This window comes from Misgurnus anguillicaudatus, chromosome 4 (assembly GCF_027580225.2).
Source record: "Misgurnus anguillicaudatus chromosome 4, ASM2758022v2, whole genome shotgun sequence".
In the NCBI taxonomy this organism is placed as follows: Eukaryota; Metazoa; Chordata; class Actinopteri; order Cypriniformes; family Cobitidae; genus Misgurnus; species Misgurnus anguillicaudatus.
The window spans coordinates 19,984,426-20,002,015 of NC_073340.2; the positions used below are offsets into that span (position 1 = coordinate 19,984,426).

The window sequence follows — 17,590 nt, forward strand, 5'->3', positions numbered from 1 at the left end:
TACAGGGTTGCATGAGATGCACCAGATGTGTCTGTTATTCCAGCTGTTATTCAGACCGACGGACATCAGTACACTCTCAGAAATAAGGTTCAAGAAGGTACAAAAGTTGTCACAGGGGCGGTACCTTTATAAAAAGACTACTTTTATACCCAAAAGGTGCATATTGGTACCTCAAAGGTACACACTGGTACATAAGAGGTACATACTGGTACATCAAAGGTACATATCTGTACCGTTTTAAAAGGTACCGTCCTAGTGACAACCTTTGTATCTTTTTTCTGAAAGTGTACCTGCTATATATGAGTTTGTTGTATCCATGCTAAAAACCAATTCAGTAAGGCCAAAGTGTAAAACATTTGCATGTACACACTTTGGAGTAGACAGCATTTATTGTTTCTGCATTTATTGAGATCAAATATAAATAAACACCCATATGTCAATAATTTTATGCTTTGAGGAGTTGATGCATTTATTAAGGTTGGGTGGGGCAATGGTTGGAGTGGGTAGTATAGAATAGTAAAGAATTTGGTGGATAACTGTTTTGTGGTTGAGGGAACAGAAACCGATTCAGAGCAAGATTATTGCCTGATTTCCTTCTGGTCACTTTTTACCCATATTTAGCTTTCTCGTTGGCTAGTGCCAAGTGCCGAATGTTGGCCACACAGCTGGCCGCCGCCTCCTGCAGAACCTCATCCGTGGATCCGATCATGACGAGCAGGAGCTGGTGAGGGAAAGGAACATGTGAGGATCATAACAATCTAATGTTCGAAACGTTGCCAAACATTCTCCTTTCATTACTAGACAGAACGAAACCACATAGCTACAATAACAGTCATTCACGAAGGTCTCTTACAGCAGTACTTTCCCGGGGTTTGAAGGAGACATCTAATCTGTTATTAAGCTATAAATGCGACTGTTTGCACATTGCAGACATTTGCCAGAGGACTTTACAGGGTCAGAGGCTGCCAAGGCCCGCTGCCTACTGAATGGCAGCCGCACTACGGCAGCTTATTAATTCACATATCGGTCTGTTTGTGTGTTTAGGTGTATTTATGTGTTTCAGTGGATTCCTGGGAGTATGAGTGTGGCTTTGTGCCCAATATTTGTAAGAATACCTGTAAGACCATAAGAGAGGGAAAGCAGGGGAAGAAAGTGGTACAGAATGTATGTGTTGGTCTGTATACTGGCTTATTTGTGTTTTATACTGCAGTGAATAGGTTTGGTATTTGTGTATGGGTTTATGTAAGTTAAAAATCCAGTTGGGTTGCAAGATATACAAAAAATATTGAAATGGTTTGCAACAACTAAACTATTTTATTACATTATACATTATGTTTTAATCAAAGTTTAAAGGAAAACGCCACAATTTTCATATATTTTACTCTGTTCTTACCTTAACTTACATACATACATATCTTTATTCAATGTGTGCACATAATCTTTGTACAGTGCGTTGTGAATGTGTTAGCATTTAGCCTAGCCCCATTGATTCCTTAGGATCCAAACAGGGATGAACCCAGAAGCCACCAAACACCTCCATGCCTTCCCCACTCAAAGACTGTTACATGAGTAGTCAAACAAGGAAGCATGGTGGCACAAAACAAAAAGTGGCGATTTTTTAAGCGGATAAAAATGGGAACTATATTGTATGGCAGATGAGCACTTATGGCGCTTTTCCATTGCATAGTACCACGGTTTGGGTCGGGTCAACTTACTTTTCTGAGCTTTTCCACTGGGTGCAGTACATAGTACCCGATATTTTTTTAGTATTACCTCTGTCGGCGTTCCAAGCGACCCGAGCTGATACCAAAACATGACGCAAAAACACTGTAGATTACTGATTGGTCTGAGAGAATCATCACTACCAGCGTCATCGCTATAATGTAAAAGATTAGCTTTACCTTCATGCTAGCTTGCACTGTCTTGAGTAAACATGTTGTCATCTGTGCTCTAATTTAAGTTCCCAAACTCCCTTTTAGCGATGAAAAACATCCACAGGTTGAGAATCAGAGACACCATAACAGTTTTTTCCAGACTTTTAGTTTGTGGCGGAACATTTGCGACACGTACGTTCGCATGCTTAAATGTATTTGTATAGAAACTGTCATGTGAGACAAAGGTAGTGATAAACGCGATGTGCAAACATCTATTGGTGTTGGTCAATTTTCATTTTGTGGCGGACTGAGAAATAAATAAATGTATTGGAATGACGCTCTCACTTGTATGATGTCACAGCAGTAGGCATTGCAAATATAAAGAAACGCCTATAATCCCTCCCACTCTGAAGTGTTACTAAACTCAATGGAAAAGCTAACCAAGCCAAAGTGAGGCGAGCTGACCCGACCTGACCCAAACCAAACCGTGGGGTACTATGCGATGGAAAAGCACCATTAGTTTGCAGCACTTCCACCTCGACGCGCAGTAACATCATCACGCCTGACTACTCCCTCTCGCTCAATTTCCATAACATTTGTTATTTTGGACAATGTATTTGTTACAGAGTTCAATTTAGCAACTATCCAAGACTAGTGATGGGGACGAGACCGCCTATGCTGAGTCCAAGTCAAGACCGAGTCTTTGAAGGGTCAAGACCAAGTCCGTTGGTTTTCAAATACAGTTGAGTCCGAATCAAGACCGAGTGTTTGAAGGGTCGAGACTGAGTCGAGGCCGAGTCCATTGGTTTTTAAATACAGTCGAGTCCGAGTCAAGACCGAGTCTTTGAAGGGTCGAGACCAAGTCCGTTGGTTTTCAAATACAGTCGAGTCCGAGTCAAGACAGAGTGTTTGAAGGGTCGAGACTGAGTCAAGGCCGAGTCCGTTGGTTTTTAAATACAGTCGAGTCCGAGTCAAGACCGAGTGTTTGAAGGGTCGAGACCAAGTCCGTTGGTTTTCAAATACAGTCGAGTCCGAGTCAAGACCGAGTGTTTGAAGGGTCGAGACCGAGTCGAGGTTGAGTCCGTTGGTTTTTAAATAGTCGAGTCCGAGTCAAGACCGAGTCTTTGAAGGGTCGAGACCAAGTCCGTTGGTTTTCAAATACAGTCGAGTCCGAGTCAAGACCGAGTGTTTGAAGGGTCGAGACCGAGTCGAGGTTGAGTCCGTTGGTTTTTAAATACAGTCGAGTCCGAGTCAAGACCGAGTCTTTGAAGGGTCGAGACCAAGTCCGTTGGTTTTCAAATACAGTCGAGTCCGAGTCAAGACAGAGTGTTTGAAGGGTCTAAACCAAGTCGAGGTTGAGTCCGTTGGTTTTTAAATACAGTCGAGTCCGGGTCAAGACCGAGTGTTTGAGCAAGCAAGTCTGAGTCGAGACAGAGTCGAGACTTAGACCATAAAAACATGTCAGGTTTTATATTCATGATTTAATATCACCCCAGTTAAAGGTGCAATTTGTAAGATATTTGCAGTAAAATCTCCAAAAACCACTAGGCCAGTGTTATATATTTTGTCCAGCTGATTACTATCAATATCTGTAATGTTTTCAACTATTTGTAAATCGTGAGAAAATTTCCTTTCAAAACATTGACACGGGGCAGTGCAGTCTCCTGTCAATGACGTTAATATCCATGTGACCCTTTGTCACCGCCTTTACTGACGTAACCCACATGACCACACTGGTCGAGCTCGAAAAAATAAAATGGCGGCCAAGGAAGCGGCTGGAGCACAAATTTAGTGAAAATAAACGTATATTTTCACTTTTTAAGCATTTTAATTTCATTTCTAGCGAGAAATTAGTATTGTAGTTTTCAAATATGTGATTAGTTATCACAAAGGCGCTCTCTGTTCATATTTCAAACACGCTGCCTTTGAAGTGCGTCAGAGAGCCTTTCTCTGAGCGGCCTTCAGGCCTCCGAGTCCGAAGTCATGTCCTCATGAGGCAGCGAGGCCACAAGTCCTCACAGTCCTCACTGCCTTGAGTTTTTGGACGCAGCCAGTGTTGTGGACAAATGCGGAACTATGCGCTTGCTTATGGACTTATGGATATCTCTGTACCGTCTGCCGCTGGTTGTGTCAGCTCCTGTAAGCGTACGGGCCAACCAAACGACCCAAGAAAAGTTTGGAACAAAACGAGGGAGGATCAATTTGGTGTTGCATTATCTGGATAGAGAGAGCTTCACGACAACATTTAACTAGACCGAGATTCTGATCCTGCTTGTGTTTTACGCGATGGGTGAGTTGTTTTGATTCGTAACCCTTCAGAAAATGTATGCTATTATATTGATCACATTAGTGTGTAGACTGTAATCAGCGCGTCTTCCCGCGGACGATATGCACATCAAAAGGTATTGTACAGCAATATAAATGGTCATTTTAAGACACTTCACAATAAGATTTGTACTGTCAATACATTATGTGAAAAATCATTGTAGATTGTAAGTTGGAAACTTAATTCTGAGCTGTGTTTACCATCGAATTTGGACTAATACTGTAATATCAATATGACTAACAATTTCGTTTTGAACATCACATATAAACTTACATAATGAAATAAACTAAGTCATCAAATGTTACATTTATAAGACTTGATTACCTTATCCATCAACGTGATTTCTCGTTCTCGTCTGATTGATGGCTAAAGTTAAAGACTACAAATCCCATAATTCCACGCTGCTTCAGAGCGTCAGTAAACAACATCATTTTTTTTGTTTGATCTGGCGCCATCTTTCGGCGCATAAATACAAATTGTATCTTTAATAATCAACAGCCCTACAGACTAAGCTAGATTGGGAATTGTTTAGAGGAGCCGTCTTAACGTCTTAATATTGACTATGCTTTTACTGTCATTAAAAAAATCTGTACCACTTGTATCATCTTCTACCTATTTTTCTAGAGATAAATAAATGGCTCTGATGGCATCTTTGCATTCAATGTCATTTTCAAATAATGCCTGTCAACATTGCATTTTATTATAATTGTTATGTGTTGTGTGTTTTTTTATATGAACACTAAAAAAATCTCGAGGACTCGGCCTGAAATTACGTGTCCTCCTCCCACTGTGGTCCGAGACAGAGTCAAGACCGAGTCTTTGAAGGAACAAGTCCGAGACGAGTCCGAGAAAGCAGAAACCGGTCTCGAGTACTACATCACTAGCCAAGACCATTAAACAAACACAGACCGGAAGTTAAGTTCCGTCGAGATGCGTAACTGCGATAAAACATGTACGTCCGATGAAACCGTCTATCAGTTTTAAAATAAATTTAATTACAACGTAAATGTATTTTGCAAATATATATATAAAATGTCCAAGACGTAACAGCAGGCTAAAAGGCAACATCTACCCCAGGCGTAATCCGCAGCGGCAGAACCCTGTGACTGTGGTAGAGCTCGATCTTAGCGGGGTAACTGACTAAATATTTGGCCGTATACTAAACCTAACTCCTCACCACATGGCCTGTCCCCACCCTCCCTCAGAGCAAAGGTCATATCAGATCCCTCCATTTCAACTTTGTATAACCCGTCTCTTTTGATCCGAGCTTTCAACACCAAGCTTCCTAATTTTAAAAGAGACCACTTTACAGAACCACTCCGGCTACAGAAAATAATATATTGAAACCTTTTTCTTTTATTGTGCAATGAGTTAGTTATTATACTGTCACACGAAGTGAACATAAGAGGTAGTGTTTGTGCCAAAATGCCACACTGTGGTTACGTTATACAGCGTGGTATAATACTGCTGTCTTTCCCGAGGGAGGACGAGAAACAGGCGGGTAGATAGAGAGAGAAAGAGGGAGCATGGGTTTAGGATCAGTGGTAAACTAGAATCTAAATAAACAAACTGTGGGTAAACATTCTGTGTTCCCCACTGCAGTACCATAGGGGGTCTTTCATTGGGTCTGTACCAAAACATTTAGGCTACTAACTCTCTGTTTTACTTAACTGAGAAGACTCTACACACAAAAAGCCCTCGAGAGTTGGTCCAGAAGAAGGATATCTGTTGTTTAACCTTTGCAAAATACATGAATAAATTATCTGTTCAGTCTGATTCAGCATTTTAGGGACTTTATTATGGAAAGTCTGTTTGAAACTGTCTCCTGGATGTACTGCAAGCTTTGCATGACTATATTAGACAAAATTTGGGCTTTAAACATCTTTTTTTACAGATACAAACACAACCCAAAGTTTAGGCGGACAACACTAAGCCAAAGAACAGAGAAGCACGACATTCCCAGAATTCCCTGCTTAAAAGTTAAATAGTGAAGAATAAACACATGGAAAGACTAATATTCTATCCACAGCATTCCTGGATTAAACTGACATACACAAAAAAGCTGGAAAAACAACACAATCTATGTCTGTTTCGATACCATCACTTCTCTTCTGAGCTTTTATTTGTGAAAAACCGGTTCCAGATTCCTTGCAAAAGTTAAGGAGCCTCCCTTCAGCACATGAATGTATCGGTTATCATGTTCAGCTGGATTTCCATATTGGCTGTTTTTAAAATAGAATCCAAAACACCTCGAAAAAGCAAACGGATGCAAACGCGGGGCTGCAGCAACATGCCAGCACGTTCAGACAAGCTGCTTTTGTGAGCAGTCGGAGGATGCCCGCGACAGGGTCAGCCACCGTTTGCCAGAGCTCATAGAGTGTTATTCAGCCGTGGCCAAACAGGGGCTCCTAGGGCCTGGAGCGGAGCCTTAGATAAGCACAGCTCTCTGTGTCTACCCCAACCCCTCTCAGCTCTCCCAGCTGGTTCCTGAACAGACTATAATAGCCCACTTGTTAAATACTCCCAAACCTCAGTAACATGATAACTCGACTCATGTTTGAAAAATGAATAAGAGGTACTAAGGCTTCTGTCTCGTACGCTCCAAAGGCGAGGATCCTGACCTCAAGGAAGGTAGAGCAAAAACATGTTTTCCCAGGGTCCTCTTACAGCGCAAGCACACGTCCGTAAGTTCTCACACATGTACGCGCGCTTGCACACACATGCCGTGTCACGCATGTAGGTGTTGCGGTGTTAAGTGTAACAGCGGTAAGCTGCCGTTTCCTCAAGAGTGAGGTTTAAATCTCAGTGAAAGCCACCCGCCTCTCCTTGTTCTCATGTTCTGTGCTTATTCTTTTAAATTACGAACATTGCCGCAGTTTCCTTTCCCATCTTTACAATTTTCTTGATTGACTAGGCGGTTTCAGAGGTGTTGGGCATTGAGAGTCGACTGCAAAGTAAGGAGTTTATTCCACTTATGAGAATTCAGTCCACTCAGGGGCATGACACTGAACTAAAACTAAAAATATTTTCATTACCTAGCTTGGCAAACTAATGCACATGCCAGAATAACCTCAACAGAAACACTCAAATGTTTTGAATATATAGTCACCAAAAAGATTCTGATTTATTCAGTCAATCTTTCATTATGCTGGTATGTGTCTGTAGCTGTTTTTTAAGGTCTCACAATCACTCTCTCAATTTTCTGTAAACATGCATAAAGAGAAATTTTGCTGAGGCAAGTATGTTTGTCATTTTAAAACCCTCTTACAGACTTCTCTCTACAAATTCTCTCTAAAAATTTCAAATGCAAAAACTGCTAAATGCCATCTCCATCAAAAATAATAAAATAATACTGACCAAATGCTCTCTGCATTATACGTTTGTCAAATACTTTTCCTTCAAGTCCACTTAATCCCGGCCTCAGGCCATTCAGAAATACTGGTTTGTTTGCAGAATGAATCTGAGTGCACGGATGATGAATTGGATGAACAATGCCATGCACGTACATCAAGAGTTTTTTTGACCTGGTTAACCAAATACATTAGGATATTTACTGAATTTTTGAGCTTTTTAACTCTTTCCTCGCCAGTATTTTTTAGAAGTTTTATAAGTTGGGTAAGTGGGTCACCTAGTGGGTAATAGCAGAATATGGATTACCTTAAAAACTCGTCATTGGCAGGGAACGGTTTTCTCTAGGAAAGAGTTCACTTTATTCAGAAAAGGGCAGTTTACATTTCACATCTAAAACCGCACGGAAAATGTAACCGCGGCACTTTCCTCCTTTTCAACGTGCTTGCCGATGCCGCATTCAGAAAAGTTAAAGTATTTGCAACTGGCTGCAACACTCTCTATTTGAGCTTGCTTGTCGTGTGTGGCGCGTCTACATTTAAAACAACGTATTTGCAGACGCAAAAGATGCAAAATGTAATGTGGCATTCACACCAGCTGGGGTAGATGCGGCAAAAACACGCTATTGAACATTTTGAGTTTACTCGCTTCATTCACCATTAAAAGCCGCGCATGAAATTCTAGTTATTCGAGAAATTCACACGGAAATTCGCGTCAAGGGAGGGGGGCTTCTGCGACTCCACTCGCTCCCTATAATCACGTCACTACTAGAGCAAGCTCCTGATTGGTTAACGCGGCGCAACTATCCGCCAAAGTTCAGATTTTTCAACTCGCATGTTTCTCGCGACAACGCTCAATTGCACGTTCCGCCCGCTCCACACCATGCGTTCCGCCCCATTCGGACCATGCCATTCGTGGGACCGCCCCGTAGGATGCCTATTCGCATCTTTGCATTCACTTAAAGGGGGGGTTCAATGGTATTTCATGCCTTCTGACTTATTAACGCAGTTATAGAGTTGTTAAACGTAGGCAAAGTGTCAAAAAAGCAGTTGGGCGTTTTACAGAGTATTTCTGTGCCGAATGCACTTCGCCAGGGTTTGTACAAGTTTCTGAAAGTTTGTTTTCTATTAGTTTTTTCAGGGGTTTCTATACGTGTCTCTTCTCTTTATGGGAACTTCCCACGGAAAACCCCGCCCAATTTCAAAACTCAACAATGGCACGAAAGAAGAAGTGTGTTTTTGGATGTAAGGAGAAGAAAGCCAGCCTTATGGAAACAATGGATATAGTTTATTATCCGGGGTAGCAGCGGAGTTTTGCGTGTGTGTTTGATGCCCTGGATTTTATTGAAAAGTCTCAACTGGGTCATGAGTTGCATGTGGTAAGTAAGACTTCTGTCTTATGTTGGAAATAGGCGCGTGCATATTACATAAATGACACGAACATGTAGTGAATCATAAGTTAAACAGTGTTGTATTGTTGCATGACTCGTACTCGCTCCTCCCACGGTATAACTCCTCCTTCTTCGTAATTTCGTACGTTATCAAAAAGAATCCGTAAAGCTAATCTTTCTTTTATAAATCTGATTAAACTAAAGACTCTTCGGAGACATAAAGGATGTAATACTACTCTATAGGTACTCCAGATTAACATCAGAAATGCAGAAACAGCGTGTGTTATGTGAGTGTGAATGCCACCTAAACTGCCTCAAAGACAGTCAAACACCAATAAAAAGAGGAAAGTGACATTTGTGAAAATAAGGCATTTGAATTATTGACTAATAACCTTTTTTTTATTGTCAATTAATGTGAATTACTAAACCTAAACATAAGAGTCTGATAAAAATGCTCATTTACAAGAAAACACGTCAGAGTCTTGCATCTGAGTTCTTTAAATACACCCAAGATATTCTGCATTCCTCACCTCAACTGAAACAAAGGGTCAAGTCATGCTGTTTCAATACATAAAACGCGCTAAACCTCAGACACATGCTACTGTACTCAGATCAGAGAGCCCAGCTGAGGCGGCATTCTGAACAGCTTGAGTGTGTACATGAACATCATCTGCTTGCCATATCCACGCCAGCTTCAACCTGCTACACAAGAGCATGACTAAAAAGAAACGTATGGAATATTTTGCAGTTCAAACCTTGTTTTATATGTTTCTTCGCCTGCTTGTACAGTACATCCCTCCATATCTCGTGCACATTTTAAATATTGTCTCTATTTACATAAGCAGGACAGATTGAAGCAAACAGAAATCTCACAGTCCATAAATACACACTCTGAGCCCCCAAAACATACCAGGATCTGGCAACCTGCACCGACTGGAATCCTCTCTGATGAAAATGGCTGATAATTACAGTTCGTATTTTGTAATTTGTCTCGCAAAGGTATTTTTGCCTATGAAAGGAGTTCTTTAATAGAAAAATCTGGCTAAAGCTGTCTGCAAGGATTTATGGCTTCAACAAGCAATCTGCAAATCTGCGGCAGTGCTGGAGGGTGTGAGGCTGGATGAATAGACTTTCTGAGCATCAGATGAAATGAAACACATCCGAACGAGAGCTGTGAGATACTGAGCGTAGATGTCAAATCAAATGAAGTGTGCACCAATTCTCAAGGAACCATACTGGTGAATACAGATGATACAGTACACAGGCCTGTATCTACTTTAACACACACATATACTGTACAGTATTGTGAACCCCAAAGAAATGATGCTCTCTCTTTTATAGAGATCGAGAATGGCAGCCTTAGCCATTTTAGTGCCCAGCGGACTGAATGATTCTTTTATTTACACGTGTAAAAACACAAGCGTCTGTTTTTTCGAGGTGTAATACACTCGTAAAGTTATAAAAGGTTTTTGTTTCATTCTCAGCTTTCGCTCATAACCATTTTAAAATGTTCTTTCCTATTTTATGAATTATTCAAACGGAATATTAAAAGTTGGTGTCTGCGTTTAAACAAATTGTGTATAGACGAGGCAAAAATGGGTGCAAAGATTGGTCTCTAATGCATTTTCCAGTGTAAAATACTTTTGTCTCAATGCTTAATTTCCTCTGCTAAAGCGCGAGGGACTGAGTTCTACACCATTAACAACGTCAGGCAGGAAAGTTACAGACAGAACATACGTCTGAAAGGGCACAGCATGCAGAGAGAGAGAGAGAGAGAAAAAGAGAGAGAAAGAGAGAGAGACATTAACGCTTTAAGCTGCTGGGTGTACAAGAGCTTTTAACTCTGAAATACTGTTGCAATAATAGCAAGAGGCAGTCTTGAGTTTTACACCCCTTCATAAATTAAACTACAGTGCAGACATGGTTCCCCGATAAACTGTCTCTCGAAACCCATTTTCAACATTAGGAAATATTGCTTTAACACATCCACCATCACAATCGTCTGTATATCATATTTTAAATGTACAGCGGGGTCACTCATACTTCTTTCCTCGAGGTTATTCAGGTGGAGGCCACAAATATGTCAGCTAGACTGAATCATAAATAGCTGCTTGGTAAGAAAACATCGATTACAGTCAGATTAAAAATGTAATAATAACATGCACACTCCTGAAAACATGGTTTTACACAGACAAACGTGTCCAGTTTTTGTTGTCGCTTAAAGCAGGCTGAAAAACACTGTGCTTAACAACTTTTGCAAATTGGACATTACTCTTTTGGAACACCCAATGTTCAGTCCAGCCTCCAATTATGGGCTGAGCTGAACCACATTCACTGCACCAGCACGTCAGGCTACAACACACCATTAAAGGAACATGGGAAAAAATATTTGGCTGCAACACGACAACCGCTCTCATAATTTATATCCAGTTGTTATTGGGGGCGTGGGGGACACTTTTTCACTGTATGTACGGGCATTCAAACTGTTTTCTCATGTGAAAATCTTATTAAGAAAGTGAGATCAAATGTGGTTGAATTTGCATATTGGCAAAACAAGTTTATTTTTCCAAATTAGATTACAATGTGCAAGGTCTGTACGCCACACATCGTTTAATTGGTTTTGAGAACAATGGTGGCATCAGGTACAGAGCATATTGGGTCTAGATTTATCTTAGTACAAAAGGTATTATCACTTAAACAGCTATTCAAACGAAAGAAAGTCTGATTGCTTATTTAGGCTATAAAAGGCTATAAACCTCTCGGATTTGGAATGGGCTTTTCTGTAGAGGTATATGATAAGCTCTATGATAAGAATCTAGTTTTGTTTGAGCTGTTAGTCTATATCTGTCATGCGATATGAATTGTTTTTTTTAATTCAGATTTCATTTATGATTAGCAGAGAACGGTTTGCCCCAAATAACCTAGTACAGCTAACACAAATCCTACATGACACCTAAAGTAACACATAAATACATTTAGTTACTTACAACTTGAGCAACTATTACAGAAAGTTTTAAAGACTATGTAAAATCTGTTCCTGTAGCTGAACTGGTAGAGCTTTAAATGTCAAAATCATGGTTCAAACATTGGGAACACACATACGTGAAAAGTGAAGTGATTTAATGACCAATGTACAGTATGGCTACCCATAATGTGACCTCTGCATTTAAAGGTACACTCCACTTTTTTGAAAATAGGCAAATTTTCCAGTTCCCCTAGAGTTAAACATTTGATTTTTACCGTTTTGGAATCAATTCAGCTGATCTCCGGGTCTGGCGGTACCACTTTTAGCATAGCTTAGCAGAATCCATTGAATCTGATTAGACCATTAGCATCGTGTTTGGATATTTTTCCTATTTAAAGCAACACTATGTAGTTTCCATGTAAAAATGACTTACAGCTCCCCCATGTGGTTGAAAAGCGCAACAGTGCCTGGTATCAGACACTCTTCTGCAGGCAGTGGGAGGGGCGGGGCTGTGTGCTCTACCCTCCACCGCCACTTTCAGAGTGTGCTTGTAGCAGCTAGGAGGCTGCTTAGGTTGCAGCAACTGTACAATTTGTCCAGTTAAAAGTTGTTCTATCACTGAAATAATTTTAGAGAGATTATTTAAAGATAAAAAAACTACATAGTGTTGCTTTAAAACTTGACTCTTCTGTAGTTACATCATGTACTAAGATCGACGGAAAATTAAAAGTTTTTTATTTTCTAGGCAGATATGGCTAGGAACCAGTGTTGTGCCTGAACGAGTTCATTGAACGAAAGTTCATGATTCATATTTTGGGTGAACATGAACTGAACGTACTGTATTACTGCCTGATGAACGTTACTGTGAACTAGAGGTCTTCTCGGGTCCAAAGAAATGTACCCGACTCGAAATGACCCGAATCACTTCATACCCGAACCCGACGTGCATAAATAAATTTTTTTTAAAGAAAGACCCGACCCGAGACAAACCCGAGAAAATTAGACCAGAGTCCGACCCAAACTAGTGAAAATTTTTTTTTAACCCGACTGGAACCGAATGTTAACGGCACTGACGTGTGTGCATTCTGCAGACCCACGCGCAGCAGTCAGACAGAAAGAAACTCCGGTGGCCTTGCAACCAATTTGGCGAGCTGCTCCATTCGTTTTACTTTGTTATCTGACGACGACACCAACGTAACCGCTAAAATGTACATTTATAATTGACTGACATGTTTGTCTCAACGAAAATGAACCTTCCGACAACCACACAATGTCACAAGCGCTCTTGGCAAACAGATGAGAGGTTTGAAAAGGACATTGACGCACACAGACGAGAGAGTTCGGGTCTTCTTGGGTCCGTTCAGAAAAAACACATTCATTTTTAAATTACCCGAGACCCGATGCCGCTATTATTGTACCCGACCCGTGTCCGAGGCACATGTGAAACTTTTAGACCCCAACCCGATCGGGTCTCGGGTCGGACCTCGGGTTTTCGGATCTAAGTGGACCCGTGAAGACCTCTACTGTGAACTCGTTCATTCTGGTGCTTGTGAACGGCAACTGCGAGTTGTCCTACACGCGATGCCTCACAGCACTTATTGGCCGGTTTACAACCCCCTTAAGCACCAGGCTAGCCTTTCAAGGTATGTGCAAGCAAATACAAAAATTAAAAGACAGTAAATGCTAATGTAAACCCTGGTTGGATAAGGATTTAAAATTTGATATGAAGATGAAATCTGACGCATTTAGCTTCAGTGTTAAAACTGATAAAATATTTGCTGTCTGTGGTTTTATATGGGCTATAATGGCAATAATTGTTAAAAAATAATATGGGAAAAAAATAACTATAACCTAGTTCATTTTTGGAACTGTGAACTAGTTCAAAATTTTGAAATATGAACTATGAACTGAACTGGTTTATGTAGAAAGTGAACTTTCCCAACACTGCTAGGAACTATACTCTCATTCTGGTGTAATAATCAGTGACTTTGGTACCATAGCTGCAGCAGGTGCAATGATATTATGCAGAGCCCGAAAATAGTCCCCTGCTATTGAAAGTTAACAAGGGGACTTTATTCGGGCAGTGCGTAATATCATTGTGCCTGCTGCAGCCATGGACCCATCCAGTGAGTAGTGAACACAAACACCCAGAGAAGTGGGCAGCTATCACTGTGGTGCCCGGTAAGCAATGGGGCACAGGTGCCTTGCTCAAGGGCACCGCAGTCACAACCTACTGATTATGAGACTCGAACCAATAACTCTCGGGTTACAAGCCCAACTCTTTAACAATTCGGCCACAACTATCCCAGTCTGTAAAAACCCTAAAAATCTTTTTTTTTGTGATTTGCTATATAAAATCATCCTATGTAAAGAACAATTTGTGAAAAAAATATGTGTAAAGATACCTTGATATCTTTTATACTGATTGACTAAGACCATGACAAAGATTGAAATTAAAGTGAAATCAATGTTTGAAATCAAACTTTGATGCACACAATCTAAAAATGTAATCTGGATTTTGCATGGTCACATATTGATATAAAGGTATAGCTTGTAAGTAGTTTTGGATAAAAGCTTCTGCCAAACATGCAAATGTAACATAGTGTTTAGTTTATCTTTTGATTTTCTGTGGCTTAAGTGTTTTGGAAATGTATTCCAGTGCCTGGCAGTCAGAAAGTATCCCAGCAGTGTTCTGTCACTCTCGAACCGCCTGCCCTGCCAAAGACGTGCCACAGTCACATTCTGCTCCTCAATCCCAGCAGCTTGCCGAGCAACCGTTCCCCGCGCAACAGCCTTTTAATGCTCCGCAGCCCTGGCATGCTACTGTAGGGCACAGGGATGACTGGGGGTGGCGGAGCTCAGCTTAGCGTACACACTGCTGTTTGCTCTGCTGAATTCCCATGACGGTTAGAAAATGCTCTCACTTCCGCCCCCCAACCCTACGTTCCAAAAAAGAAAACTAGCCTTGTTCTTGTGCCCTCGTTGCCCCAAAATAGTTATAAAATACATCCTTTCAAAGCTCATTAGCACTGTTTTCACATACCGGGTGCCAACCCTGCTATACAGAAGGTCTCAGCTGACATTGTTGTTGACAAGAAAACAAGAGGTTTTTGCAACCAAGTTTGTGCAAAAAAGACAGCTTGCTAAATCTTGTCTTGGTGCATATGTTTTGTATGGTACAGAAGCAATGCTTTGGTTTACTAATGACAGTAATTAAGGGTATTCAACATTTTTCAGATTAAGGACCCATTGATGAATAAAGAGACAAGGCAGGGACCCCAATGTCCCCGAAAACTGTGCGTTTCATTTAAAGCCTGACTTATAAAAGTATGCATTTATTATCATATAGTTTTACTAGATTTTAATAGGGTAAAGAAAATACTTAGACTAGCTGAGTGCGTAAAGCTTTTATATAGCAGACCCTCTGCTAAAGACCCCTGCTTTATATTTGTTTACCTGAATTTATTATATATTTAAAAGTTCCATATACACATTTCAATTTATTATATATTTAAAAGTTCCATATACACATTTCCTTTAAAGGACAAGTTCAGTATTTTAGACTTAAAGCCCTGTTTTCAGATTGTTTATGATGAAATAGAACGGTTTTGACTGAAATTTCGACATATGCGGCTGGAATTTTCGGGTGTTTGTTGTTTCACCTCCCACCTCTACAATGGGTGTCTAGGTGCACTGGAACAATCCTTCCTAAAATGCATTAAACTTTCGTAAACAAAGACGTGAAACTCACTGAGTGGTCAGGGGTGTTCACTGATATGCTCACACAAAAATCGCTGCAAAAGATGCTTTCAAACAGGTTTTTTACCATTCGTTGTAAACTTGTGGACCTATTTTTCCAAACGCCTCACACACGTACATTCTTCCGCTGAGAGCTTGAATAATAGACACTCCAGCCCAGTTGGTGGCGATAATCCTCCTTTACCAATTGCAAGAATACAAAGTTCCCGGCGCGGAGTAATATCGTACCTCACAGCATGGCCGCGGGAAGTGGGGGTGCTGCGGGTGCTGCAGCACCCCCTGTTGGCGAGAGGGAGATTTTTTTTAAGTAAAAAGTTTTGCACAATTTATAGATGGGTTGCTCGGCGACGTCATTAACTGGTTGCAAGAGGCAGAAAGAAGAGACGTGCCTTGTGTTGTAGGCTAGCTGTGTCTGTAAGTCAAAATGCAAAGGAGTTGTTGCGTGGATAATAGTACCAACAGAGTCAGTGCTGGGTGCCTGATGTTAACATACCAGTAAATGCGACTATTACGTTAGCCCAACATTATAATTCATACATGTATCACAGTAACACTGCAAAAATAAAGACAGAAAAACAGTTCCAACTAAAATCAAGTTTTATTTATATACAAACAATAAAGAACGCTTCAATAATTAAGGTTGTTGCAGTAGCGGATCAGCTCACCAATCGGGCTTTCTGCCTCCTGGATGCTCGCGCACCCTGTAATGTTTGTAAACCGGCAACCCCGTCTATATATTACTTATGAATATTTTAGGAAATTATTTTTGACACACGTAGGTTATTACGTGTATTTTGGATTTTAATTTCATGTGCCTACCCATCTCCGTGGCCTCATCCGAGCGCACTTCTCCGCCTTGCGACATGGTACGCACTCACCAGGACCCAAAAAAGACTCACACACCTTTGGCTGATGCATGCCCGCACAGAAATTCTAAACTCCCTGGGCATTCGTCCCCTCATGAGAGACTTTGGACTTTATAACCGGCGCAATGCGCGACGCGAGTGTCTTTTGCTAGAGTAAAGAGCGCGTTGATAATATGCGCATATTAACGGGATGACAACGCGGGTTTGTTATCATGGATGCGAAGCAGCACAAACACGCCTTTTTAAAGGTTTAAAATTTAAAAGATTATTATTGAGTGTCTTGGACATAAATGATAACCGATTATGAGACGTTAGAAGGCGCAAAGGGCTGCTTCATCTGTGGCTAAGTAAATAAATGCTTTGCTTTTAAACAAATGCATATATTTTTAAATGTTTTTTAAATGCTTCCCCACGAATTTATTGTATATAATGACTGTGGATATGGTGAAATGAGAACGTTTGTAAATTCTTTATCTCTTGTTTGTAACAAATAAAGTATTTTTAGAGTACAAACCTTATATAAAGCCTAATATATTCTAAAAATGTAATTATACAGCATGTATTTCTTTATAAAAGTATACAATATCGGAACTAAACCCATTATTATTTTTGTTCAATGTATGAATTATTTATAAGTTAAAAAAGCCAGCGATAGTACTATTTAGTAAAAAAAGGTCTATATAAGGTATGTAATTGTGAGAATATTTTACCACTGTTAATCGACGTGTGATCCTAACTTAAAAACGAAAGTAAAATATGTTCGTCTGGACATTGAAAATTTTGAAGTTTATTTAATAGTATATGTTGTTATAATATTATATGTTGTATGTAAATATATATATGTAATGTATGTCTGAAGATGTAACGAAAGTAATTTCCCCTGGAATTGTTATAAGTATTTCTGCTTAATAGCGCATATATTAATCTGATGTCTGTGTGTTTCAGACCCTGCTGTGTGCACTAAAGTGTATATGACAATAAAGTAGTGTGAAACTCAATGTATTTATTTTTTAAATGTATTTTAAATGGGCCTATAGGCTCATAGGTTTTTGTAAAAAAAAA

At 40.2% G+C, this 17,590-nt stretch overlaps 1 protein-coding gene across 1 annotated transcript in view; it reads right to left on the minus strand.

Annotated features, from left to right (window-relative positions):
• Positions 1-443: 443 nt before the first annotated feature.
• odad2 (outer dynein arm docking complex subunit 2) overlaps positions 444-17,590 on the minus strand; it is an 89,103-nt gene continuing 71,956 nt past the window's right edge. The window contains 1 exon segment of the mRNA XM_055176257.2: positions 444-721. Coding sequence (XP_055032232.2) covers positions 608-721 — 114 coding nt within the window. The 3' untranslated portion in view covers positions 444-607.